The sequence below is a fragment of the Aphelocoma coerulescens genome, chromosome 6, assembly GCF_041296385.1.
Source record: "Aphelocoma coerulescens isolate FSJ_1873_10779 chromosome 6, UR_Acoe_1.0, whole genome shotgun sequence".
In the NCBI taxonomy this organism is placed as follows: domain Eukaryota; kingdom Metazoa; phylum Chordata; class Aves; order Passeriformes; family Corvidae; genus Aphelocoma; species Aphelocoma coerulescens.
The window spans coordinates 36,908,881-36,935,885 of NC_091020.1; the positions used below are offsets into that span (position 1 = coordinate 36,908,881).

Consider the following 27,005-nt stretch of genomic DNA (forward strand, 5'->3'; position numbering starts at 1 on the left):
GCAGACAAAGAGCTTCTACTACCAACGTAGTATTACATCATCAAAATATTTCACAGACACTCAGAAATAAGCTGTACTTCTGTATGTCAGTGAAGCAGCAAATTGAATTCTCATAATATGTTTTGAAAATGAGTCTTGTTAGGTTTGATGAGGTGGAAAACGTACTGAGATCACTGGTTTGTTCCAATACATTCAGTACGCTTTTCTTGGATGTTTGCCATGGCTAATCTTTTTAATGGCACTGTAGCTTGTAAACCCATTTGGTAGAGAGCTGTATGTCTCTGTTTCAGAGTATCACACCAAGCAGGATGGTAAATAAGTTTCTCTTCAAGCATGCAAACCCTTTTTTTACAATGCTAGAAATTTTATTTTAAAAGACATTTCAGAAAAACCTCAGTATTTCCTTTATGAATTCAGTGAGGTGCAGAATAAAATGCAAATGTTGTTTCAAATACACTCACACATACATATGTAGATGTTTGGGGTTTTTAAGAGTTTTATCAAGGCAGACTTCAATTAATTCCGGCCCAATATTCAAGAAATTGAGCCTGTCACAAACCCTCTGGATTTCTCCAAAACCCCTTCTTAGCTACTCCCACATGTCATTTTGGAAATGGTCTAAGAAAACAGTGGGCCTTACAGTGTGATGAGCCATCATGGAATGCAAAGGTCTGTCTTACTAAACTGATGAGAACATTTGGGTGAGACATGAAAAACTCTAGCCTCAGCTTGCTGGGGATGAGCCAGAGGTTGCCCCTCGGGTGCTTCTGATGATTTCAGCTCATGGGCTCACACAGGTGTGTTACTCTAGTTATATTTTGAAGATTTAAATAAAAACTTTCTGTTGTCCTTTAAAGCTAAGTTAGAATGCGCTGGAGATGTCATAGCATGTTTATGATGACCCCAGAGTGTAGCTACCATTTAATCTGCTTCTATTCAAGATGTCTTTACAAAATAATACACTTTTTCTTAAGACAATTTCATAGGTACAGGATCTTACGTAGTCAGCATCACTTTCTTCAAACCACATTCCTGATTCCTTGGTTCTGAAAAAATCCCCTGCAAGGCCTGCTGTCTTGTCCTGTCTTCCTTTCTATCACCCTTAAAGAATCCATATAGGAGAGGTTTCTGTATAGCTGCAGTGATCCCAGCACTCTAAACTCTGTTTTCTGCTAAATTATTCCTGGATAACTCCCCTTGAGAGAATCCTGCAAAGAAATTGCACAAGATGAAATTTTTTTTCCCCCTAGGTTTCATTTCTCACCTTCTGCATGTATATTTTCCATAGTCTCTTGTCTACTTTCAAGTTGTTGTTGAACTGATTTTTGTACTTCCACACAGATAAACAGTTTGCTGTCTTTAAACACTCTCACATGCAAAAGCACAAGGTAGGAGGTGAGAGTTTTGAAACTCTCTTTTGAAACTCTTTGTGTGTGTCTCAACTTGTTAACCCTACAGTAGAGTTGTAGATCTGAGAAGAGACATAGAGAAAAGAGCACATGACAAGGAAAGAGGGAGGAGAAAATAAACATGTACAAGTGTCTAGAAGAGCTGCTTTTTGACAGTGAAATTTTGTAAATAGTATGGCCCTTTGAGCCAGAGGTTTCAGACTGCTTTGCCAAGAGTCATTGATGGTTGTGGTTGGGATTTGTTTGCAGTTATCCCTACAGCGAGGACTCTAGCCAGGGAAGGCAGTACATGAACACAAGATGTCCAGCCTGGTGCGACAGAATCCTGATGTCCCACTCAGCCAAGGAGCTCATTCTGAAAGTAAGTACAGACCTGCAGCCCCCCAATACCTCCACACTGCATTTATCTGCACCAAAGGCAGGTAGGGCTGAAAGACTCTGTCCTTGAGTTTGCCTGTAGCAAACACTTGCCAAGCTGGAGACAGCACACTATGGCAGTAAATAGAGGGGTGTGCCTCCAGTGCTTTGCACCCAAAAGGGGGACTTGGCCCCATAAACCCACTGACAGTGACTAAAAGACGAGCTTCCACAAGCATTTCTTTTGGTATCTGAGCTGCCAATGATGATCAACTGTCTTCTGACCTGTGCCACTTCTGTGCTCTTCTGTGCGGGGATGCACAGCACCAGGAAACTGCTTGTTTTAAAGAGTAACTGTAAATAAAAAGCCCCTATAAAAAGGCCCCATTAGTCCCCCAGCCCAGTCCACCCTACAGTGGCATAAACAGCCACACTGCCCATACCAGGGATTCAGCAGGGATGCAGACAGAAGCAGGTACAAGTGACTGCTGAGGAGTCATGCAATTGAGAGGAAAACTTGTACATCAACAACTGGAGGCACCTGAGTTACCAGAGTGGTAGATTTCCTAAGGTACTCCCAAGAATATGTCAAGTCCTAGACAGGCCAAATCTATTGCTGTCCCCTGAATGAGGATAGTTTCCAGCAGGTAGGCTCCTAAGTTTGGTACACCAACGAGGTGCCTAAATTCAGACATTCCGTTAGAGCTTTAGAGATAAGCTTGTGCAACATTTTTAGAACATACAAGTCCTCTTGGGATTTTGGTATTTATAGATAGGGTTAGGGTTAGTTGGTGATGCTCTATCCAAGGTTAAATGATCTAAATATGGTTCAGGAGCCTTCCAGTTTTCTTTTCTGTCATTTGCTCTCTCCTTTTTGTTCCACTCGGCCCTCCTCCTTTTCTTGGAAGCACTGGACCAGGTCAACTGGTTACCTGTGCCAGCTTCCACTGCCTCTGTTCCTGTGTGCTTCCTCATGGCACCTAGACCCCGTCCTGCTGATGCTGGTTACCAGCTGTTCTAAAGGGCCAAGAACAGATCAGGAAAAGGGTGTGTGATACAAGATCTCTCCCACTTCTCTCTGTTCTGAGCTGGCCGGCTGGCCGTGGCCGTGGGCGGGCTGCATAAATGGATGTACTGCAGTGAGGTTGTCTTGCTGACCAGACTGTATGACTGTAACAGACTTACTGAACGCAAAATTGCCAAAAGTCGTGTGTCTGTCTGTGTGTTCCTGTATAATTAATGCAGTTTAGTGGGAGTGAATTACAGAAAATAATCTTGTAAGTAAATCAGTGTTCTATAGCTTCATGGCTTCTTTTTTTCCTGTTTAAATTAATTACACCCTTGAAACTTGCTCTCCTGAAGCTTATAACCTTCTTTTTCTCTCTCGTCGGGGTTATTTATCTCATTATTAGACTGTTTGCTTTGCAGTATATAACTCACTAAAAGGCTGGGAACGTGTTTTCCACAGCTACTCGAATTTCAAGTCAATGCACTTCCTCACACGTTTTAATGTGTAAAAAGTGTCTGTATGACATCTTGAAATTTCACTCAAATTTTAGACAATACATGTACTGCAGTTTTCAGTAAAAAAAATGTGAAGCCTAAAGGCAATACAGGCTTTATAGTCAAATAGTAATGTCAAAATCAGTGTTATTTGGTTTTCTTACACAAAAATATCATGTGAAAAAGTGAGACTTTACCCAAAATATTATCGATAGTACTTGGCGACCATGAAATTCCTAAAGAACAAAGGATTAAAACCATGAAAAGAGTGGCCAGTGAGGGAAGATTTTTTTTTTTAAGCTATGAATAAGGAGATAAAAGTGTACACAAAAGCTTGGAAAGTGTAAACAGTACCAAGAGAAAGGAATTCTTTCTGATTATCTCGAGGGCTATAACTTGGATATAATGGGAGAAGATTAAACAAGGGAAAACAAAGTTAGAGCACTGAAGAAGTTTGTAACTGTGAGGTCAGTTACAATTCCCAGTCTCTGTGTAACAGAAACCCGATCAGTTGGATCATTCAAAGCTTACCTTTAAAAGTGCGCATAATTCTCTCTGGAGCTTTGCATTTACAAATTGTGATCAGGCCGTTTGGGATATCTCCAGAAGCGCATATGCAAAGTGACAGGTGTTGATGAGGCCAGGCTGGGCTTTAACTCTGTGAGCCTGTACCAAACATAGGAGCTAGCTTATCCAACCCAAAGCAAAACGGGGATTCTGGCCCATAAAACATAATGAAAATAGTCATTAGAAAAGAATGCTGAACTGATAGAGGAAAGGGCAAAATGACCCTACAGGTTTCTGTGGTTCTACACAAGAAGCAGTGTTGGCCTTGACTGAGAACTTACTCCACTGCAGAGACCTATACTTTGAAGCTTTAAAAGGAACCCTGAAGAAAGTAAAAGCAAATTTTAAATAATTGATTACACTGTAACAAATCCTTGAAATATAAATGTATATGAATTTTTAAAGAATTTTTTCAGTCATAACTATCTATTGAATATTCTTATGCATGTAATTATTTTGCTGTATTAATTTTTCTTATAGGTAATAAAGTGTTTATTTTTCTGCCTAAGCAATTCTATATTTTGTTTCAAACAAAAATTGTAGTAAATCTGCATTTAAATCCTAGATAAAGAGAGGATAGTGTGCACAAATTGCCACTGTAGAGTGTGTTCAGCTACACAGTAGGCATTACAGATTGTACTGACATGGGGCTGTAAACAGCTTTCATGCAACATCATCTATCATGCCATGGTCGGTTACCTCACCATCATGTTATTTTATGCTTCCTGAGCCCTAAACCACCAAAGGTTGCCCACTGCTCAGGAGCTGCGCTGATGCCTGATCACATGAAGTAATGAATGCTCAGCCAAGTGTATATTGTTTCTGCTTGTGCACTGCTGTAATTTGTTTATCTGTCTAAAGATTATGCAGTTGAAAATCCACAATTTTATGCTGCCTTTGTAAATTATCAAGTCGCTTTTGATGAATGTATCCCCACTTCCGATGCTGGTGGCATTATGATCTTGAAATATTGGAAAGTGCTCATGCATACAATGCAGAAGGTTATGTTTTTATATTTTTGGCAGACAACCGTGCTGTAAAGTAAATCTGACCTTAAGCTTCCTTACTGCATTAAAGATAATTCAGTTTTAACTTTATAGTCCTAAATGCTACTGTTTATATAAAGTTATTGCCCAGTCAAACTTGACTGATTACAGATGAGAAAGTCTTGACTGTTTCATACAAAATAAATTAGTATTGCCAACTAGTTTAAAGCACAGCTACGATTGTATTAGAGACTGGAGAGTGTCCAGATTACAGATTTAATTAGCTTATAGAAATTGTTTAGCACAATAAGAAATTGTTTTGTATGGCAATGTATTTGTATTTATTCCTGAAGTACAGTGCCAGAGAATCAAAATAGCTCCTCCAAATCACGTTTATTGCAAACGGCAGAAAGATGACTACATTTTATTGTTCGTTAAGATAAAAATGCTAAAGAAGTCAGTGTATAAGGGTAAAGTTCAACATGGAACAAAATGAAAGCAATTCATAATGGAGACTGGAGGAATGTCATCCGTCATTTGCTGCTTTTCTTAAAATCACTGAATGCTTTTTTTCAGATGAAGAAATTTATCTCAGAGAAATGATTAAAGATTATACTCAGAACCTGAAAATAATAATTCATCTCTCTGAACATTTAAAATCCCTTATATGATGAAATCAAATGCTGTTATAAGGCAACATGGATTACATTTAATTCAGAGAACATTTATCTCACCTAATTCAATAAAAGTTGTGTTGTTCTTAAAAAAGGACTGGCCAAATGTGGTTGCTGCATTTTGCAACAGAAGCCTGGAATGCAACTACGACAAGTCACTCATTTCACTTAGCACAGTGTTAGCCACAAAAATTTCCCAAGGTCCTGCCAGCAGGGAGGAGACACAGAGATCTCAGGAGGTTTTTTATGCAGGCAAACTGCACAAATTACTGCAAGTGGTACTGGGCATAAAAGTTCATTTTACACAGTCTTTCTCTGGAGAAGCCAAGCTAAGATGTGTTAATATCACCTCATTCAGAAACTGGTTTCACCTATTTGCATAATATTTCCAATATTTCTTTCTGTGTGTGTAATCTGGAGAATCCTTGGACTGACTAGTGTTTTGTTGTTTGTTTTTTTTTTTAACTAGTCAGAAAATGATGAGAAGATAGTAATATATGACCACATTGGGCCAAATGTCTGCATGGGAGATCACAAGGTAATTAAATTAAACATTTTAGTCTTTTATCGTCTAAGTTTTTTTTGTTAGGAAGGAGAATGTATGGACTAGGTTCTATTAATTTTAAGACAGCCATATCTCTGTCCTATTTTTAAAGTAACACCTTGAAAATGTTTCAAAGTCAAATTCAGCTGAAGTCAGTTTATCAAAATAGCTGCTTGTATGAAGTCAAAGAACAGGACAATGGGTGCTAGAATGAAAGCAGGATGTGGTGTAAGTGAAGAGGAGCAGCCATCTGTACACTTAAAACTGTTCTAGCATAACACAAGTGATTTCACTGGGTTATCAACTATGCTTTGAAAGCATAACTTCACTTGGGTTGATGCATAGGTGTGTATTAGTAAAAGAACATATTGGCAGTTCCATGTTGAAACAAGTGATAAAAAGACTATAGAAAAAGGAGAAAGAATTACATAAATACCTCTTGTTGAAATTAATAAAATACCTGAATTTTGCAAACAATCTTCTTTGCTGAAGATACCAGATGGAAACCTGTTAGAAATACAATAAAACAGAGTATTTGTTTTCTTTGAAAAAAGCCAATTGAGGACTAGGAGGTAACCTCTGAAAGCCTATCTAAAAACAGCACTGAGGCTCTTGAATGATAATTCAGAGAGGGATAGTGGGTAATTGTATGTGTGGATGCATGTGTACATGCAAATCTGAACTCACAAATACGTACCCCTATTTAATTCCATGGTCAGAGTTCTTGTGAGACAGAGAATTGTTTTCTAAGGAAAAATGCACTTAAGGCGTTTGGTCCAGAATCATGCAAGGTTTTAAAATAGAGCTATTACTAACTTATCCAGTAAACAAAAAGCTCTGGGACAGCCAGTTCAGAAACAGCAATTTTTGTTTCCTTCATCACCAAAGTGGTGCGGCACTGTGACAAAAGGGAGATGTGTATGGGACCTGAACCTCTTCCCACAGAAATCAGTGGAAAATTTTCCCTTAGATTTCAGTGGGAGCAGAAATCTGTGAGGAGATGATGTTGTTCCCTTGTGCATTTTGTAATTACATTAATTCAAAAAATGTTGCAATGTTTTATTTCCAGTCATAGGGAAGTTTTTGTTTTTACCTCTGACTGTAAAGAAAAAAAAAAAACCAAAAACAAACAAACAAACAAAAAACCAATGTGTATTTCAAACATGTAACTTCTATTTTTCCCTAACTTGCTGCAGCCTGTGTTCCTGTCCTTTCGAATAGCTGCTGGGGCAGGTAAACCTATTGCAAATGTGCACAAGTGTTGTGTCGTGCAGTGATGTGGTGGTAAATATCATCTTTTTTCTTTACGTTTATATTACATTTTCTACATCATTTCCCCTGTGTTTATCTTTCTTTTTAAAAAAATGCCAATTCTGCAACAGGAAAAAGATGCCTACGAAGTGAGAAGATTTTCCGTGAAACCACACTGTAGCCAGGAGGGAAGACAGCACACTGAAATCTGTAATCCTAACAGCTGTATTGATAAATCCAGTCCTGAGTGCCACATTTTTAGACTGCTGATCGTACACTATGCTTCAGCATCTGGACTCTGTTTGAGAGAAGCCTCACATACCTCACTGTCTTGTATGTTCATGTGACATCAAGTAGAAATGTGGAATTATTTTTTATATATATGTCACAGTTCTGTTGCCAAAACTCTAAATAGACAGCAGAGATGCTATGTATTCTAGATTTCACAACTTTCAACTTTTACTAAGTGTATTTGTCAATGTGGAAAAGCTATTTCAGCATATTATAAACTTTTAAAGGTATCATGCCCCTTATATATCTTTACCACTTTGGGATTTTGTACATTGGATTGTATAGATAGAGATATTGATGGTTTTAAATGGTATTTTCTTTTTTGACCAAGGCTTATGGTTTGTGTTTTAGTTTTAGTATTTTGGTTTTCATTTTTTAAAATTTTTTTCTCATTTTATTTACTATACTGCCATGTTACATGGTTTTTGAATCCCACAGCAGCTGCTTTCTATACATACATATATATGTGTGTGTATATATATATGTATGTATGTGTATATATACACAGATATATAAATAATTTATAAACCTGACCAAAACTTATGCTAAATATACTTTCCAATATGAATGCTTGAGAGTGCCATATCAGCAGTAAGTGTTGGAGTCTTAGCAGGTTTAGTTAAGTGTACATCAACAACCAACATTTATATAATAAATAATATATAGCAGTGCCATCCTGGATACAGATATATAGCATACTATATAGCACATATATTAGCAGTTTCACTTTGTTACTCCTATAATCTCTTCTTTCTATGTAATATTAAGGATTGAATGTGAAGTTCTTAGCTAGGTTTGGGTGTAACTTTCCAGAATTTTGTAAACTGTTTTTGTCAGTCTTTTGTTACTGTTTTATGGTGCCATATTCTATATTGAAACAATAACATCACGGGAGAAGAAAATAATAGTCTGCTTCAAGTAGCAACTGTATTGGACACAGACTGTATTTATACAGTGTTAAAGGAAAAAAAAGACCAACCATCAACCCAACTGTAAATTTTCCTGGTTAGTAGCTCAGTGCAGCCTACAATATAGTCTTGTTACACACATTTTCCTCCCACCACTAAATACAACATTAAAAGGTGATTAGGGAGTCTGTTGATGAAACACAAATGTATGTTTTATTGATTTAATTTAGAACACTACAGAGTTCATAGACTGCGCGATGGCATTAGATTGATGCTTGATTTTGGTATAAATCACTACCACTGAAAATGATTTGATGTCCGCTTGCAGAGTTTTCTCAACAGTACAACCCAGTTTATAGCAAGTATTGTTGCCCAAAGGGTGTCTGCAGCTCTGTATTGTTATTGTGCCATGCTGCATTATAACCACACAGTAATTCTATTTAAGCAAACTCAACTCATGATAACTTTGAAGGCCTTTAGAAATGAGTACTCTGGTTCTCAAGCAATAAAACTAATCATGGTTAACATGGCTGTGTCTGCCCCTTTAATCTGGGCATTGGGGATTACAGGGAAATTAGTAAATTGTCACATTTCTTATTGAGATACCTTTTAATCTCCTGCCAATTAACAAGGTTATTTTTCACATAAAAACCTCTATGATAGGATGCAGTTTTGGTGTTAATCAAAACACAATACAAACCGAGGCAAAGGCACTGAGGAGCTGATACGGGAGCACTGATGTGAGGAAAGTGATTCAGCTTTACAAGCTGCTCACAAGATGCCAGTCCTCAGCAGTAAATGTGCCTCCATGAACTCCTTCGTGATTATCTCAAGTTTCAGAAGAAGACCTCTCTAGCCTTTTCCAGCAGGAACCGAAGCCTCGAGTACAGATCAACTTGCTGTAGCCTCCAGCCGCGGGGCCGTCCGGGGCCCGAACCTTCCCCGGGGGTGCAGGGTACGCCGGTGACCTGCTGGGGTGAGCTGCTGCAAATGCTCCGAACTGAGCCCTCAGCAATTCATAAAACGCAACTTTCGCATTTAAACAGCCCCAGAGGCGAATCCGGGGGCGCGGGGTGAGCCGAGCCGGGCCGATCCCAGCGGACACCTCTCCGCAGCCCCGGGACAGCCGAGGAGTGACGGGCTCTGGCCCAGGATGGGAACGGGTCCTATCAGCTCCCCCCTCTGCCTGGGGCCGTGTACCCGGGCTGTCAATCCTGCGGTGCCTCGAAGCCCCTTTCTCCCGTAACGCCCCCTCCGAGCTCATTTCGTTTAAGAACTATGGGAAGGACAGGTGTTTTTATCCTGCTACTTCCCCTCAGGAGCCCGAACAACGGCCTGGTCTCAGCGTGCTCACAGCCGGACGAAGACTAGACCCTAATCTCGATTTATTCCTTCTGTAACGGCGGCATAGCTGGGCGCGTCCCCGGTCAGTGAGTAGGGGTCTGCGGGACTCCCCACCCTCCTCGGGACGTGGAGCTGCCCCGGCAGGAGCGAAGGGGAATCAATCACAGTGAGCGGCGGCACCGGGACCCAAGGGGAGGCTCCAGGGGGAGAGGTCCGGGCCCTTTTCCGCAGCGGAACCGCGCCGACGCGGCTCCGTGTCGTGCCGCGACATACACGGAACTTGCGCGGTGGGTGATGGCGCCGTGCGGACCCCGGAACCGAGAGGGCGAACGGGGAAGCCCGGGCGCGTCCCTCCCCGGTGCGGGGAGCCAGGACTCGCCCGCTCGGCCCAGGGCTGCGGAAGCTGGATGTAGAACGGGGGGGCTGCGGTGCTAGAGGCGCTGGGTCCCGCACCGGACGCTGGCCTTTGCTCGGGCTGCAAAGCCATAGCTGAGACACGGGGAAAAGAGAACCTCTCGTTCATTTAAAAAAAAAAAAAAAAAAAAAAAAAACAAAAAAACAAAAAAAAAAAAAAAAAAAAAAAACAAAAAAAAACCACCAACCAACCAAAAACCCGGCAAAAAAAAAAGCACCTTAACAACCCCGGCGGCTCACACCCACCTGGATTTGCGTGTGCCAAGGGGAGAAATGCGAAGTCTCGCCGCTGATCTCAACGACTTCGCCCCCGGGTTTTTGCAGCGGTCGGTACTCAGAGCAATGGGAGGTGTCCCGGCCCCGACCTCCCCTCTCCAGAGCGGACCCTATCACCCGCCCGAAGCCAACGAAACGCTCTTGGGGCCAGGGACGAGCGTTCCCGGTTTCGCACGCAGTTCGAGCGGCACGTTCAGCCCCGGGTGTCTCTCCTCTCTGGGGCTGTTGGGGAGTCCCATAGCGCGGGTTCCCATGAGGCAGTGACCTCGGCCCCCGGCTGTGCCACAGGGACTGGGGCTCTCCCGGCTCAGCCCACCGGCCCCCCGACGCAGGGGCTCCTTTTGCCTTGCAGGGCACCGTCGGGAACCCTGCAGGAGCTCTGGTGTCCCCGGCCTCTGGCACAGAAATGCCAGAAGAAACTCGCTAAAGGAGAAGGTTGTTAAATAATTTATTGATTTTATACAAAGTCTTTCCAACACGTGTGGAGACATTCTAATGTAAAATCAAGTGTCCATTTTCCTCTCGTGCTTTTTTGGGACAGTGGTTTGGGTTTTTTGGTATTATTAAGCATAAAATCCAGAGGCAGAAGAAATGAAACTGCCAAAATACTGAGGGACGGAGTGAAAGAAAACTGCTGTTTTTACACTAGAAATATACAGCACAAAATCTGAAATTTACTATATACAAAGTGGCTGAGCTGGGACTTGGGAGCCATAGAAAACGTAACAAAACCTGATTGTTAGGAGCAGGAAACTAACAGGAAAACTAAAGGAAAGAGTGGGAAATCTTGAAGGGACACAAAACCCAAAAAGTTGAAAAAATTTCTCTGAAATTTACATCGATGAGAAAGAAAATAATTTCATAACTTATTCTGTAAAAAATATATACATTTCACATACATCTTCGGCTGTACAACACACCACTTCAAACACCCAGTTACACTCACCCCCGCCGCGCTGCCCGGTGTGGCCGTCGGCCCCGCACCCTCACAATGTATCCGAGCTGGTGCTGCAGGGGCTGACGAGGGACAGGTTCGTGGATTTGTGCTTTTTCAATAGCCTCGTGATTTTTTCGTCATCTGAGTTGGGGTCCAGGGGCTTGTTGTATTCATCATCGTCCTCATTGTCCGAGCTCTCCTTCAGCTTCTCCGTCTCCGAGTCGTGCTTCTTCTTCGCCGAGGCCATCTCTGCTGCGTGTCTCTTCCGCCACTTGGTCCGTCTGTTCTGGAACCAAACCTGGGCACCGGCACCGGGCACAGCTCAGCCACGGCCTCGGCCCCGCCGCCGCGTCCGCCCCCGCCCGCGGCGACCCCGTCCCGTCCCGCAATTCGGGGCTGCGGGCACTCGGAGCAGAGCCTGCACCAGGCAGAGTCTCGGGCGGCTCCTGGGAAGGGGCCGCCCCGTTGGGGACACCGGCCCGTCTCTGCGGGACTGCGCGACGGTTAAAGCAGCAGCTTCCCGGAATAGTCGTTTATTGAAAACGGAATACAATAGCCAGAAAAATCAGTATTTTTGGCTTAAAGTGCACCCCAACACTCAGATGCACCTGCAGGCTTTACTAAAAAATTTGCAGAGTTATACAAAGTAAACTTGTGCCAGTGGACACGATCCTCGTGGAAAAGTGACCCTTCAAAAATAGTTACCTGCGGGGGGCTTTTTGTCTTTGTTGCGATAGGGTTTTTTTTTAATATAATATGTCTATTTATTTTAAATTGTTTGCAGCACAGAGAGCTCTAAGCACAAAATAATTTAGGTAGAAATTAGGCTAAAATCTATCCAATATCGAAATGTGACTTAAATTCTAACTGACTTTTTAAAAAAATCCCTGCATAGTTGCGCAGTGTTTGTGGTTGCTAGTAATCACCGACATGGCAGAAAGCGGCCGCGGCCGGGAGCGGGAGAGACGGGAGCCCAAAGGACGGACCTACCTTCACCTGGCTCTCGGTCATCCCCAGGGAGTAGGCGAGCCGGGCGCGCTCCGGTCCTGCCAAGTATTTCGTCTGTTCGAAGGTTTTCTCTAAAGCAAATATCTGCTGCCCAGAGAAAGTCGGTCGAGAGTGTTTCTTCTTGCCGTCCTTGTCCAAAACCATCCCCGTCTGAGCTGAAAGTGGAGAAAGAGCTGCGTCAGGGATAAACTCTGCACTACTCCCGGCCCGTAGCCGGGCCCCGCCAGGCGCTGCGGAGCCGCTTCGCTTGTCCGCCGGCTCTAAAGCAGGGCTCGGTCCGGGACAGACCCGGGGCCGTGAGGACCGAATGACCCGCACCGGGCCTTCCTGCCGCCCGCCCCGTCTACCGCGCTCGTCCGCCAGCGGCTTGGGGCCGCCCCGGCTCTGGACCCCAGGCCGCCTACTCCTCGCGCCCTGCAAGAACCGGCCGCACTTACCGGGACAGGCGAGCCGGGGGTCTCTCCAGGGAGAGCCTTGCACCACTCCCGGCCAGAAAATGGGCGGCCGTCCCGGCAGCTCCGCCAGAGGCTTCGGGTAGCGGGAGACGGCAGCGGGGCTGAAGTACATCCCGGCCGAAGCCGCCAGCCCGTTGATGCGGGGCAGCCCGCCCAGCAGGTTGCTGGCACTGCCCACGGGCCGTCCCAGGATGTCGCTTATTCCGTGCGGTGTCCCCAAGGGGAGTTGCGTGTTGAGTCCGCCCAGGGCCGGCGCCTTGAAACCGGAGGGGTTCTGCAGGGCGTAGGGGAACAGGGAGGTCTTCATCTCGGCCATGTTGTGCAGCGCGGCTAGCGGCGCACTGCTAAGGACGAACGCGCTCTGGCGATTAGCATCCATCTGTCCCACCGCTAACATCTGCGGGCATCAGCGAGCGTGGGTCTTTCCCAATCGCGCCGCGGCCGCTCCGCTGGGAGCCCTCGCCGGGAGCGCGGCCGCGGGCGGGACGGGCTCCTCGCCGCTCGCGGGATCTCAGCGACAGCAAGTGCCGAAGTTTGCTGGGAAGAGGAAAATCCCGGCGCTTGCCCGCCCGCTCCTGCGGCGCGCACCTCCAAAGTCCAGGCTAAAGAGCGGCGAAAGCCGAGCCGGGGCAGCGCGGCGAAACAACAGACCGGGAGTCCCAGGAGAAAGAGCCCCCACCGGCGGCGCGTCCCGGAAGACTACGGGTAATGCGCTCCACGCGCGATCGGGATGCGGGACCGGCAGCTCCGCGCGTCGCCCCGGCCGCGTGTCCGGCGGCCGCGGGGACGCTCCGCGCCGCGCCCCGCGCGCAGATAACTGCGCGGGCACCTGCGCGCCCCGCGCCCATTGGGCGGCCACCGCCCCGCGCCGCCGCCACCGCCCAATCGGCGGGCGGCGCGCGCCTCCACCCCAATACGTCACGGCCGGGCCGAGCCGTGGGAGCGCGCAGAGCTGCACGTGGCCGCGCTGCGCCCGACGGGACCCCCGGCCCCGCCGCCGGGGTCAGCCAGCCCCGCCCCCGCCGGCCCGCTTTGCCCCGCCGGTAGGCAGCGGGCACACCCGGAGGCGCTGGCGCCCTCCCACGCGCCGTGTCTGTCCCTTCCAGCCGGGCAGGGACCCGGCACAGGGACCGCCGGCGCCTCATCGAGCAGCCGGGCAGTGACCGCAGAGCCCCGGCGGCTGCGCTGCCCCGGAGCACTGAGCGGTAGTGCCCGCCCCCATCGCTGTTCTGTCGGGTAATCGGCTCCGTCTTCAGCTGCGCAGAGGCCGTTCCCTCGCGCTAGAGCCCAATGTTTTTAAAGCGGTTGTAAAAAATGATCTTACGCCCTAGGAATAACTGTTTAGGTCTACTTTGTTGCCTGTTCTGGAACACACTGGCCTCGCAGAGGCCTTCCTTCCGACCCGACCCGGTCCGACCCGACCCAACACGACGTTGGGGTAATAGCCCCTGGTCTTTAAAAGGAAAAAACTGCTGTTACATCACCGCGGAACCAATCTCGTTCTCACAAATAAAATGGCCAGAGATATTCCTAATCGAAAACATAATTCATTGTCAAGAAAAGAAGAATTAGGATTTGAGGCTTATACAGAAAATAATTCCAGCAACTGGGTTTATAGCTTGTTATCCGCCTTGCAACTGATTTCTCCTACGGGTTTGATACATTGTTAACCAAGGAAAACACTAACCACAACAAGTGGGGAACTAAATCTTTTTCTAAGTGGTCACAAAGTAAACACGAATCGACTTGATCATATCAGAACAATTATTAAAAGCGTGGTCCTTTAGATGTGATGTCTATCTTCAGAATCGTTTGCAGGTGAACAGGGTTTCGTTTAACCTGTAACAAGACCGTAATGTCAATGTAGATTTGGAAAGTAATTATTCGGGCTCGTCCACGGTCTTTGTTTTCAATCGCTGGAGTTACGGGATGTAACAGTCCATGCGTCTTGTTCTGCGCATCTTTGTAAACGGCTTAACGTACAAACGTGAGATTAAAAACGACGCTGCGCTAAAGAAGGTTTAATAAACGACTTCGTTACTTTTCCCCCTGTCTATTGCAAACATCAGCAGCGGAGGGAACAGCCACGGTGTATCAGCTCTGTCCAGGCTCGTTTCCGCGACTCCTGCGTGCGTTGGGAAGGGGCTGGCAATGCCACCTGCTCTCTCTGCCTCCGGCGTGGCCCCGGCTCACGGCGGCGTTGAAAGCTGCTGCAGATTGCCGCCGGGGCTGATCGGCTCTCCCTGAGAGTCGTGGGTTCAGCCGGGGATCGGGGACCGCCCGTCCCGGGCAGGCAGGTGCCGGCGCGCGGCCAGCCCGCGGCTCGGCTCGGTCTCTGCCAGCCCATGCCTCTTCAGGGCGTAGACCGCCGAGTTTGCCCGCGTCCCGCCGGCCTGCCCGCCCCAGTGCGGTGCTGAGGGCCAGCAGCACCTCTGCCTGCCCAGCCTGCAGGTCTTGCTACTCTGAATGCCGACCCCACGGCGCTGAGCGGCTCGGTTCGGCTCGGCTAACGAGAGGGACGCCTTCCGCTCCGACTGGCCGTGGGCCGAGTACTGATCCAGACACAGGCAGGCGACAGCCGCTCACCGAGGAGCGGCCCCGCCGGGACGCCGCTTTCTTGGGCAGGACCGATGGAACAAGGTAAGCTCGCGGCCTCCGCCATCCACGCTGCGGCGGGGCCAGACCGATCCCCGTCCAGCCTTGACGAGTAAGCTCGGCGCTAGGCTGCCGTGCCGCCGGTAGCGGAGGGCCGTGGCGGAGCGCACCCGCGCGGCCTGCCGCCTGCTCCCCCGGTACATCCGAGAGTGTCCGTGTGTGTGTCCCGCCGCCGGCCCGCTCCCGCGCGGCTTCCGCCGCAGCCAGGAGCGCGCAGAACTCGACACGCATCGCCCCCGGCGGCCTCTGGACCCCCGCGGCCGGTAGCCCTGCGGGGGGCTGCTGCCTTGGGACCCTCGTCCATCCGGTGTACGGGTCCCGGGGATAGAGCCAAAGCCTCCCGCTCCGTCTAAAGCCGCCCTCGGAGTCCGGTTGGCAGTCTGTATGTCATCAGTGACACTTGTTGCACATTAGTCGTGCTTTTGTCCAGCTCATTGACTTTCCTGAAATCTCATACCCTCGTTTTTCCACGTGGAAATATGTGGGGTTTATCTCTGTAGACCCCATGGTATGATAAATCTACTTTTGTGTCTGTTCTTCTGACGAGGTGTGGCACCGAAGGAGGAGACCACGGGCAGGCATCGCCCGGTGTCTCCGGCTCCCCGCCCCCGTGCTCCTCAAGAATCCCCTTTCCGCCCCGCCGCTCCCTCTCCCCGATGCTGTTGGGTCCCAGGCGCTGGCAAGCTGCTCCGGGGCCAAGGACTCTCCTAGCCCTTAAGCAAACCCCGTTCCAGATGCAAAGCTCGTTCCCCTCGGAGACATCGCAGAGGCCCGGCAGTCCCCGAGGCGACTGCACCGTTCGCTACGCGCACCCTGACCCCGGCCCGGGCCCCGGCCCTCTGACTGCCCGCCCCCGCTCCCGGCGCAGAGCCCGGAATCACGCCTGGCAGCCTCTCGCAGGGGAGAGGTGATCTCGGTAAAATAAGTCGGGGATTCCGTTCCGAGGAGTCAGCGGCTCAGCGGATGCCGGAACGCTCGCTGTCTCCGGTGCTTCCTGTGGCCGAGCAGAAGTTACTCGCAGAGGAGTTGCTCGAGGAGATATAAATCAGCTCGAGGCGTTTGTGACGGCCGGTGCGGGCGCTTTCCCGGGTTAGTCCGGCAGCGCTGCAGCGCGTCCCGTCGGCGGGACGTGCCACCGGCACTGTTCGGCTCGCCGCTTTCGGAACGTTCATTTCGGCGGAGGAGAACAGGGCCGGGCCGCGGGCAGAGCCGGTCACCCGGCCGGGCCCCGCCGCCCCTGCCCCGCGCCCCTCGGGGCCGGCCCGGCCTCCGGCCGCCTCCGCGACCTGGCGGCGCCCCCTGGCGGCCCCGGGCGCCCGGCTCGGTGCCCCGCCGTGCCCGGTCACGCTCCCCACGCCGTGCCCGGTCACGCTCCCCACGCCGTGCCCTCTCTTGCTGCTTTTCTCCGTGCCGGATGTGTTATGGCGGCGGTGAGACGGGGCAAAGGCGCCCGGACGGAAACCGGCGCCGGGGCTCTGGGAGACTTGCGCGGGTGCCCCAGCGCTGTCCCTGCGCAGTCCCGGAGCCGTGACGCGCCCGTACCGAGCCATGGGTGGGTAAGAGCACCACTCACTCGCCGGGCGTAGTTACAGGCAGGACAAAGGACGAATTTCCACAGTGTAAAGTTAACGATCGTTTTGCTTTGCCCCTGACATCAGTAACATTTCTTACAAAGGACATAGAAACAAAACTGAAATCAGTAACATCAAATTCGTCTGGGACTTACACATTCCAGCGTACTAGAAGAGGAGTATTGTAGTACATGGACCAGAATGAAATTCTGCAGTACAAATAACTTCAGACAAGTTTCGTTTAACCTGCTGGTACTTTTTTTTGGTTATGCATACAGTCAAAGTACCTTTTCTTGTAGCTTCTGTGCAGCTGAAAATGTCTGAGAGGCTGTGGACTAGAAGAAAATAAGCCACGAATAAGAATACTCTTCATCCTCTACTGTATTATACATTATTCCAAAGTGCAGCTGTAAAATCCATGTAAAAACAAAATTATTGAGGAAGTGGGAGCTCAGAGCAGTTTGCCTCACAGTCTTCCTTTTCTGAGTTATTCTGCGGCTGATGGAGGTACCAGTGGAGTAGCGAGGGAAATTATACTGTTGCATGGAATTACTTAGAGCAATAGTGACAAGAGAGTAGGAAAATCCATGTCCCGGCCTGTGATGATATACTATCTGCCTGTGTTCCTGACAGTATGAATGCTGCTTCTTCACAGCATACCTAAAAGAGATCCTTGTGTTTAAAAATGAGGGGTATTTTTGTCTAATAATGTAGTCACTAGAAAACAAAGTCATTTTAGACTAGATGATCTCTGTTGAAACATCTTCGCAGGATGATATATGTTCAGGGTAAGGCCATATTTAATATTTTTCATTATGATCCTTGGCACAAAAGGTAGGAATCTGCTAATGGTGCAGAGCTGAGCGCCTTCATAGTCTAAAGCAGCAACAAGAGAAACTGAGTGACCTTGAGAGCAGTGTAACAGAAATGTGAAGAAACGTAAAAATTCTGTTTATAATTGATGTCTTCCTGGGAAGGTGGTTAACTTCAGCTACCACACACATAGATGAGACTGCTTTTTAGTGCTTTCTAGAAAGAACAAAAACAAAACGCTCAGGATGTATTGCAATCTTGTGACTCTCCAAGGTTTTAACCTCATTATTGGGGTGGAGGGAGAACTATAAATATATAAATCCTTTCAAAAGAACTTATTCCTGCTGAAGACTAGAGTGGGATTTTAAAGGTATCATGACAAAGTTTTCAGTGCCTCTGTGTGAACTGGTCGGCTTTGGATTTTAACCCACAAGTTTTTGAAGCTCTGGAAAACGTGAATTAGGTTTAAGGAAAGCTTCTGATGTTATAATCACCAATCATTACTGTAAATATTGATAGAAAATAGCATGGCCATAATTTTATACGTATTTTTAGGGCAAGAAATGAAACAGTATTTTTGCAGGTGAAACTTCTGAGAGATTTAAGATAAGCAGTTATCAGCATTAGTTTTGTTCTCTCTGTTGTGTATCTTGACAGGCACTCTTAACAAGGACATGGTGGGCAGTGGGGGGGGTGGGGTTTTGGCTTAATGTTCTTTTCAAAATGAAGGGCTTTTCCTACTCTAGTCGATCTCGGTGGTTTATGGTGGACTGAATTGTTGGTGCAGTTTCCAGCAGATCACTGGTATTGCTGAGATTCCCGGGACTTTGATTTTTTTCCCTCTGTCTGGGGAAACCCTAGTTTACCTGTCCTTTTTCTTCTGCCAATGGCTTAGATTGTTGTTAGTATTAAGAGCATTGAGTTTTTAGATCATGTCAAACTTAGTGCTCACCCACCAACCCTCTCTCACTTCCCTTGTTCCTCCAATGCTGTTCTTTTCCTACTTGTCTCCACTCTAATAGTTTATCCTTTTAATGAGAGAAGGCTACAAATTATTCTTTCTAAGTGACATAAGCACTTGTGAGCTCTATTTTATCTAACCAAGACTGGGAAGTCATTTGCCCTTATTTGTATTAAACAGATGTATATACTTTACCGCAAGTCATTAGTGCTATAAAGAGATTGCCTTCCTATTGATAGCCTGTATGGGGAAATTGAGGAGTAAGTTGCCAATAAATAAAGAGTGTGCTTATAAGCAGTATTGATTCTCTCTGAGCCACAGAGAATTGTTTTGTTAGTAAAACTCTTCCTGAATGTGCAAGTGAGGATAAGAAAAAAGATAGTCAGGGATTACTGAAAGAAGAGAGGACTGGGGTATGACTTGGGGTGAGAACCTTATATTGTTTTTCTTTGAAGGGTACAGTTTGTAAAGACAGATGACAAAAATGTGACAGCAGTTCTTCTGGCCCTCCTCAGAATTACTGCAGGCAATCCTTAGAAAACTGAAGGGTTAACACAGTTTTTCACATGACACACAGTTTCAGAGTGATCAGAGAGTTCCCCAAATCATCATGAAAGAAAATGAAAGTATCATTTGCATAGGAAATGAAAGATTGGTGAGATTCAAATTCCTTTTGTCCTTCTGGATTTTGCAACAGTCTGAAAATGCTTTTCTTAGCTGTTTGGGGAATGTTTTAACATATGCTGGTAGACAGCTGTTAGGAGCCAATTCAGGAGCAGGTAGGAAGAGGAGTAGAGTCCATTCACTGGGAGCTGGAAGAACAGTGAATTACTCAGGTCTATAGTACTTGCACTGTCTTGTGTGTTCCATATTCATCCAGGTTGCTGAAAATAAGTATTATTTACAGAGCCCTTTTCCAAGAAAGAAAACAGGACAGAACTGGATGGACAGCAGAACAAAGCTACAGTGCAGTGATGTTCTCTGTGAAACCATGTTCAATAGTAGGATTCCCATCACCTTCAGTGCACATATTCCACAACGTAATTTACATTTGTAAGCTGACAGGCTATTCCTTTAAGAGTATCTTGAAAAAATAACAGATATTACTTCAGCTTTGACAAATCTTTTAATTGTGGTAAGTTAGAAGATTCTCCTGGTGATGTGCTGATCTTCCTCACATTTATTTGAAGACATAAACCAGTGATAAATGATGGGCCTACATCAACTGTTTAGTTATGTGAGACTCTGTATTGTAATTACCCTGAATGTGGAGCAGTAGATCAGCTAAATGATATCCATTTTATATTGTTACTCTTAGTAACAAAAAAAATGAAATGTATTGGACTGATGCACATTAAAGATATCCTGTGTCTTCAGGAAACTGATTTCTTCAGATTAAAATGGCAGTATGAATTCAAAAAGTTTCAGGTTATATTACAAATGCATCATATACTGGTTTCTTTATGCAATTTCCCTCACCATTAAGACATATTATGTGTGAATATATCTAAGAAATTATATGGTACCTGGGGGGGGGGGGGGTTGGTTGGTTGGTTGAATGATTGTGGTTTGGATTTTGTTTGTTTTGGTTTTTAAACACTTACCTCATGTTTTTTTTCCAAAAGGCTCTTACAGAATTCATTACCTCTTCTGCACTTAGGTTTGATCTTCTGTTTAGATCTCTTTCCTTCTATTACTTTTTGTTCCTACATTTGGTGATGATGTTATTTAGGTTTTCTTTGGGAGGTTCGTTATATTTATTCCACAGTATTTAAAAATTAAAGAATACTTTTTAAAAATCAGGAGTTGTCAAAACACTCAAGAAAATAATCTTCCTTGGAAACAAAGCTGCTTATGCTGTGATTTGCCTCCCATATTGACTCAGTCTGCTGAAATTAGTATTATTTAAAGGTGTCTTTCTAGGGTAGACTATAGGACAGAATTGAATTTACACCACCTGAGGGCACTGTAATACTATTTACTTTAACTTTCAAGGAAAATACAAAAGGGTAGTGTTTGAAATGGTCCCCATTTTTCTTCCTCTTACTATTAATATTAACTTCTAGGACAAGCAAACCACTGAAATGAATCATAATCATTAATAAAGAAAAGATGTGTTGTTGAAGGCAGGTATCTTGGAAAGAAGGCTGTCCTTTTCTCGTGTCACTAAAAATTTTTCCTTGTGCCCACTTTAGAATGATGGTAATTTTAAATACAATGCTAATTTATTTTAAATTACGTGTTACTAGTGTGGCAGTGATTGCTGTATAAAATCGTGAAATTGTCTAGGTTGGCAAAGACCTCCAAGGTCAGGGAGTCCAAGTGCTAACCAAACACCACTGCATTAGCCACTGAACTGTACTCCTGGGCTGCGGTTCTGGCTGTTTACTTTTGCTGCCTCCGGTCTGTGTGCAGAAAAGTGCAGGGCTGATGCAAAAGCACCCAGTGATTATGCTGTGTTCATGTACTTACACTACTTGTACTACTTAGCTAGAATCATAGAGTCACTGACTGGTTTGAATCGGAAGGGACCTTAAAGATCATTCAGTTCTAATGGCAGGGAGGGCTATGGGCACGGACACCTCCCACTAGACCCGGTTGTTTGAAGAATAAAAAAAAGTGAGAAACAGGAGCAGTAAAAAGCTTCCTACATGGACACTCCTGATGTGGCTTGTTTTCCCTGTCTTGCCAGGTTTGCGTTCTCTCTCAGCTCTTTCTACGCTGCCATCTCTCTCTTTTCTTTCTTCTTTACTGTTTTTCCATCTGCTCTCTAGTAATTTGATTTCACCATCTTGTTCTTTTCTCTGCTAGTGCAGGAAGAGGGTCTCCAAGTATAATTCCAATAAGAAGGGCTCTGTGCAGGTCAGGAGCTTCTCTGCAGGAAGATGTGCTTCCAGAGCTTACAGCCTTTGGCAGTAGTCACTCCTTCCTTCTGACAAGGAAGTGGCTGAACTCTTCCAGTGTATATTCACTTGAAATCACATCCTGGAGCCTATTTGTTGTTTTTATACAGCATGCGACGGAGTGAAACCTTCATGTCAGAAACTAGATAGGATTTATAATTTTGTTAGAATAATAACCAAGTGTGTTTCCACCAGAAAAATGACTCAAGACTGTACTTTTTTAGTTTGGTCATTTCAGCAATCTAGGAGTAAATTCAGGAATACTTTTATAGATAACACATTCTACAACGACAATTCAACTGCAATAAATAATACTTCTAATTTGTGTATGCTAATTGGATTAACAATGGAATGATACTGTTTCTTTTGCAGTTGGAGGACAAGTGAATGAGCTCAACTGTGTTTTGCATAACAGGATTTCTTGGTACACACAATGGAAAACAGAAAGTTGTGTCAGATAAAGTAGTTCAAAAATACACTGGAATGACTCATTGAGGAATTATCGTGTATTAAAGAAAAATGAAAGTTAAAAAAAGGATTTTAACAGCTGTATTTAAAGACAACTCTACCTTTAAAACGCATGGTATGAACCCTGTATTAGGGATAGGAATAAATATGTAGTTATTTAAGAGATCTAAGCTCTTCCAATAAAGCAATTCCAATAAAACAGAAAAAGACAAGAATATCCTGTGTAACTAGTCCTGTTGGTTTGCATGTCTTAACTTGTCTTTATAGATACTTAAGTATCTTGAAACAGTGAGATGAGATTAATCTCTTGCAGATACTTTCCTTCCTTGAAATCTGATCACTCTAATACATTATTTTATTACATTAAGGTCATCGTAATAAATATATGTAATTTACGTTCCTGAAATCTGACTAGGAAGTTAGTTTTTGCGCTAGTGAGAGACTGAATTACTTTGGAGAGGACCTTTGGTATGTGAAACATGAACACTACAGGGAGAAGGAAGGCTGTACTTTGGTTTGAGGTCCTGCGGAAGCAGAGGCACAGAATTCTCCAGTGCTTGGGGATGCCACAACTGGAATGTGATTGCCTGTCCAGCCTTAGTTCCTCTTCAGAAATGCTGGTCTGTAGAGAACTCTAAATGCCAAAAAGCCGAGAAGATGATAAATAAGAGTGTTTTGAGGCTCTCTGTGCCATCTAAAAGTTGTGCATTTTATCTCAGGGGCCTGAGATGGAACTTAAAGGTGAGAACTCCCTTGGCATATGATTTGCTAATAGATCAGTTGCTTTAGGTTTTGGCTTTAGTTATTTAATATTTTGGTTTGAGGTTTGGACACTTTAGTTTTTATTTTTGTCTCAGTGTAGCTGAAAATCACATTATAGCACCATTTATGGGATTAAATATAGCTATTAACTAGTGATACGCTTACCTGTAAAAATCACAGGGAAAATGTGGAGGGAATGTTATCACAAAAACATGGCAAGAACCAAATTTTAAGATCTTGTTACAGTGGAGCAACAGCCAGAGTCATTCTTCCATGCTTGCTAAACATGAAACCTCAGCTTTCCATGAGCAGATGCTTGTTGATATAGTCGCAGGTATTGATACAAATGAGAGATCCAAACCTTTACACAGAACTCTAGAGAATGGTAGCTGAGAAGAGGAAATACGAAGGTAAAGATGCAGTGATATAAGGGTCCTGCATCCTTTAATCTTAATTCTCAGCTCCAAAAAAGATTTAGGATATGTTCTGTGTTTCACAGCAAGTGTTTATTGAATGAAATAGATATTTAGGCAGTTTTATTTCTAGCAGATTTTTTCATATATAGTAGCAAACACTTTCCAGTGATACTGTATCAGCATGGAATGTAACTTTTTTTCCATATGTACACTCTGTATGTAAAATCATGAGGCTTAACTTTACTTTCACGCATTCTGATGTGCACTTTCTATCCTCTCACATGCCAAATGACCAATACCTCTGGGGTTTTTTTTCTTTCACTAATTTTTGCTTATTTGACATCCAATTTGCCAAATGAATTATGACAGTAATCCTTTCTTCTGTGCTGTTGCTTCACCTTACTCCACACTATGTATTCAGGTTTTCTGGGGTTATTCTTCTTCCCCACTGCCCCGTGTTTTGATAATGAAAGATTGGATTTATTTATACTGGTTAAAATAATTCTGAATGGTTTTGCATTCATTTTAGCTCAGATAAACTGAATTGCAAAAATTAAATATATCTTGTAACCACTTATGCAGAATGTGAGGACTTTTTATTGGTTGATTATATAGAAAAGCTCTGTATGAACTCACATTCTGAAGGAACAAAATTACTAACAAAATCTGTCATTGGAACAGGGGTTAAGAGACTAAGAAGCAGTAGCTACAAGAAGATATATAAAGGACTAAGAAGCGGTAGTTATAAGAACTCATGGAAAGAAGGGTTCAAAAGGACCTTCTCAAAGGGAGAATAGATTGTGGAAATACTTTATAGTTGTGTCTTTCCAAACACAAACATTTAGAAAAGGTCTACTTCAATAGGAAAGATAATTACAATGGCAAATTAGACATCTCTAAACGTGACAAAGGCAAAAAACATCATGCATTTTGAAGATGAAAAGCTTTTTTTCTGTAAAGACAATATTTCTCTTGAAGTACATACATCCTAATTTATTCACAAAATAGTCAGGCAAAAGGAGATGGGCTTAGTGCTTGCCTGTTAGTGCAGTTAATGTAGAAGAGGAAATATCTTACTAAGTGTATGCGTGCCTACCCAGCAGAATGGAGGGGAGAACCCTGTGCTATCAAAGGTTCCTCTCATCAAGGGTTGCAGCCTGCCTGTCTACCCAGGCCGGTTCCTAGCCAGAAGTCCCATGACCATGTTAATGCTAAATCAGGTCAGTGAGAGCTGCTTGCTAGTCAATTATCAAGTTGCATAATGTGGTGACTTTTTTCCATGTGTAAAGAAGCTTACTTTGTGCTGGATCTCAGTCTTACCCTGGCTGTTCTGACTCTTCAGCCTATGCTTTTTGCCCTTCCCTATGATTATATAGCAAAATTATGTACTGGGGTGTAATACTTCTGTTAGAGAAGTCAACAAGAAGATCAGGACAGTTATCTTTGTTCATTGCCTTTCACTATGGCAAATTCATTGTCAGTCCACCCTGCATCCTTGCATGAGAAAGCCTCATCTCCTCTCTCAACACTCCTTTGCTTTTCTTTCCAAAGCACTGAGTAACACAGGTGTTGTGGGATTTCACACACAGGATGTCTCAGGCAGTCTAAGTTTATCTGCAAGATTTCTGCCTATGCTCTGAAGCAGTCTGTGCAATTCTTGCTGTTTTGACTCCAAAGGACTGCTTAGCAAATTTCTGTCTACAGTTTCACAGTACCTGGCTCTCCAGGCTGGTGACCAGCTGTGTGAACCTCTGGCAGTCCCTCCCCAAGCTGCATCCTTCTGACCACCTGCTGGGCCAGAAGTGAGCATTGCAACTGCAGTGCTCCCACAGCATGGGAAAAAAGCGGTGGCACTGGTCCTTCCGTGTATCCTTACCAATTCCCTTCATCTCATTTTTGCCCTGCTTTAATGGGACTCAGTTTTGTGATAGAATTTAATGGCATTTGGATCAGTATAAGCCTTCATTTAGGCTGCAAGATATGCTAACTTTTAATTTAGGGCTGCAATAGATACCATCATTTTAAAAAGTTAACCCTGAACAATCTGAAGCATACAGGAACATATATCTGGGACATTTGTGCTAGGAATAAGAGGGTCACTGAATTGAGAAGTGATTGTCTTTTTCGTGGACCTTTGTGTATGGAAAAATGACATATGGCTTGGTTTATACAGGACCTAAAACTCTCTTAAAGTAGTATCTCAGAAGATTTTACTTTCTTTTCATAAATTCTCAGTGATAAATGTTCTATTTCAGTACAAATACAAAAAAAATTTATTAGGTAAAACCTAATTCAGATGGACAAGAGAGTACATAAAATATGCTATGCCATCAGAAAACTCCAATCACAGGCAATTATAACTCCATTGATGCTGGAGTAAACAAGATATGTGGATGATAACTTCTGGTGCATCTCAAAAGGAAGTGCCCTGGAAATATTTCCATGTTCATGAAAACATCTGCAAGTGTATTTAGTTTGCAGAAATGGAATTTATATTCAGATCAGCCCTAACTGGGGAAACCATCTGCAAAGAGATTGCAATTAATTATTTACTGTTAGGGCAGGAGAAATAGAAAAGCCCCTTTAATTTTTCACATTTCAGACTGATTTTTCAAAGTGAGCAGGAAGAGATAGGAATGTTTTATGTAGGCTCTTGAATACTCTTAATAATATCCAAAATTACTATTTAGAGCAGAAGCACGTATTAAGTCATGTAGGATCAAGTCAGGGTCAGCTCTTGAAATCCATATTTGCAATTAACTTTCAGTAATGCTTCAGTTCTTACTGTTCCGTTAAATTCCATCAATTTAATCAGAGGTTGGATAACATGTTTAAGCAATGAACTGACAAATTCTGCCAGCAAAATATTACAGCACATACAGGTCTTCATGTCAGCAATGTGCAGTCAAATCTTTTTACCAGCTACCTGGGCTACAAGAGTTGTTTTGGGTAAAGATAGATTCAGCTGTCAGTATGAAGCAAAAAGCTTGACTGCTTTTGTTTCTGTTGATGCTGAATTTCAGTTGTTAATATTGTAATTATATTCAGTAGGCTTTCAGAATATTTTTCAATCATCAGCTGATCTAAGAAAGCAAGACTACTTCTCAGAAGCTGAGCTAAAACTAATGCATTTGGGGACTAGAAATTAGCAGCAGAACTTCACTAAATATGACATGTATATAATGAGACCCCTGTGTGTATTGTACATATCACTGCAGCCAGATGTAGGTTATCTTTACCATCAGTCATTATAAAGGCCTCTGGACAAGCGAAATATTTAGAACATTTATTTTCATTTCTGGATTATCTGATACTCAGGTTGATTAAGAAAAAAATAACTGCTTTGCAAAGAGACAGTGAGATCTAATCTTGTGCAGCTAGAGGAAAGGAGTCCCTGGGTCTGGTTTTTGCTCCCTACTGATTCCATGTGTTGTCTTATCTGTTGGTTTCTCTAGGTCTGTACAAGAAAATTCATCCACAGAGAATTCTTTGGAACCCACCCGATGAGACAGGTCAGTATAATATCAAATGT

At 44.5% G+C, this 27,005-nt stretch overlaps 2 protein-coding genes across 5 annotated transcripts in view; one reads left to right on the top strand and one right to left on the bottom strand.

Moving 5' to 3' along the window:
- Positions 1-9,015, top strand: part of INPP5A (inositol polyphosphate-5-phosphatase A) — a 191,573-nt gene extending 182,558 nt beyond the window's left edge. For 2 of the 4 annotated variants that reach the window (XM_069020331.1, XM_069020330.1), the window contains exons 13-16: positions 1,659-1,770; positions 5,966-6,034; positions 7,237-7,324; positions 7,423-7,510. In XM_069020331.1, coding sequence (XP_068876432.1) covers positions 1,659-1,770; positions 5,966-6,034; positions 7,237-7,317 — 262 coding nt within the window. In that variant the 3' untranslated portion in view covers positions 7,318-7,324; positions 7,423-7,510. Of the gene's footprint in view, positions 1-1,658; positions 1,771-5,965; positions 6,035-7,236; positions 7,325-7,422 lie in introns of all 4 variants that reach the window. The other 2 variants (XM_069020329.1, XM_069020328.1) reach the window with 1 other exon arrangement.
- Positions 9,016-9,071: 56 nt separating this feature from the next.
- On the bottom strand, positions 9,072-13,696 carry NKX6-2 (NK6 homeobox 2). Its single transcript, XM_069020332.1, has 3 exons — positions 12,907-13,696; positions 12,452-12,624; positions 9,072-11,759 (listed from the first exon to the last, which is right to left on the bottom strand). The coding sequence occupies exons 1-3, from the start codon at positions 13,319-13,321 to the stop codon at positions 11,511-11,513; spliced, it is 837 nt and encodes a 278-aa protein (XP_068876433.1). The 5' UTR covers positions 13,322-13,696; the 3' UTR covers positions 9,072-11,510.
- Positions 13,697-27,005: the final 13,309 nt, after the last annotated feature.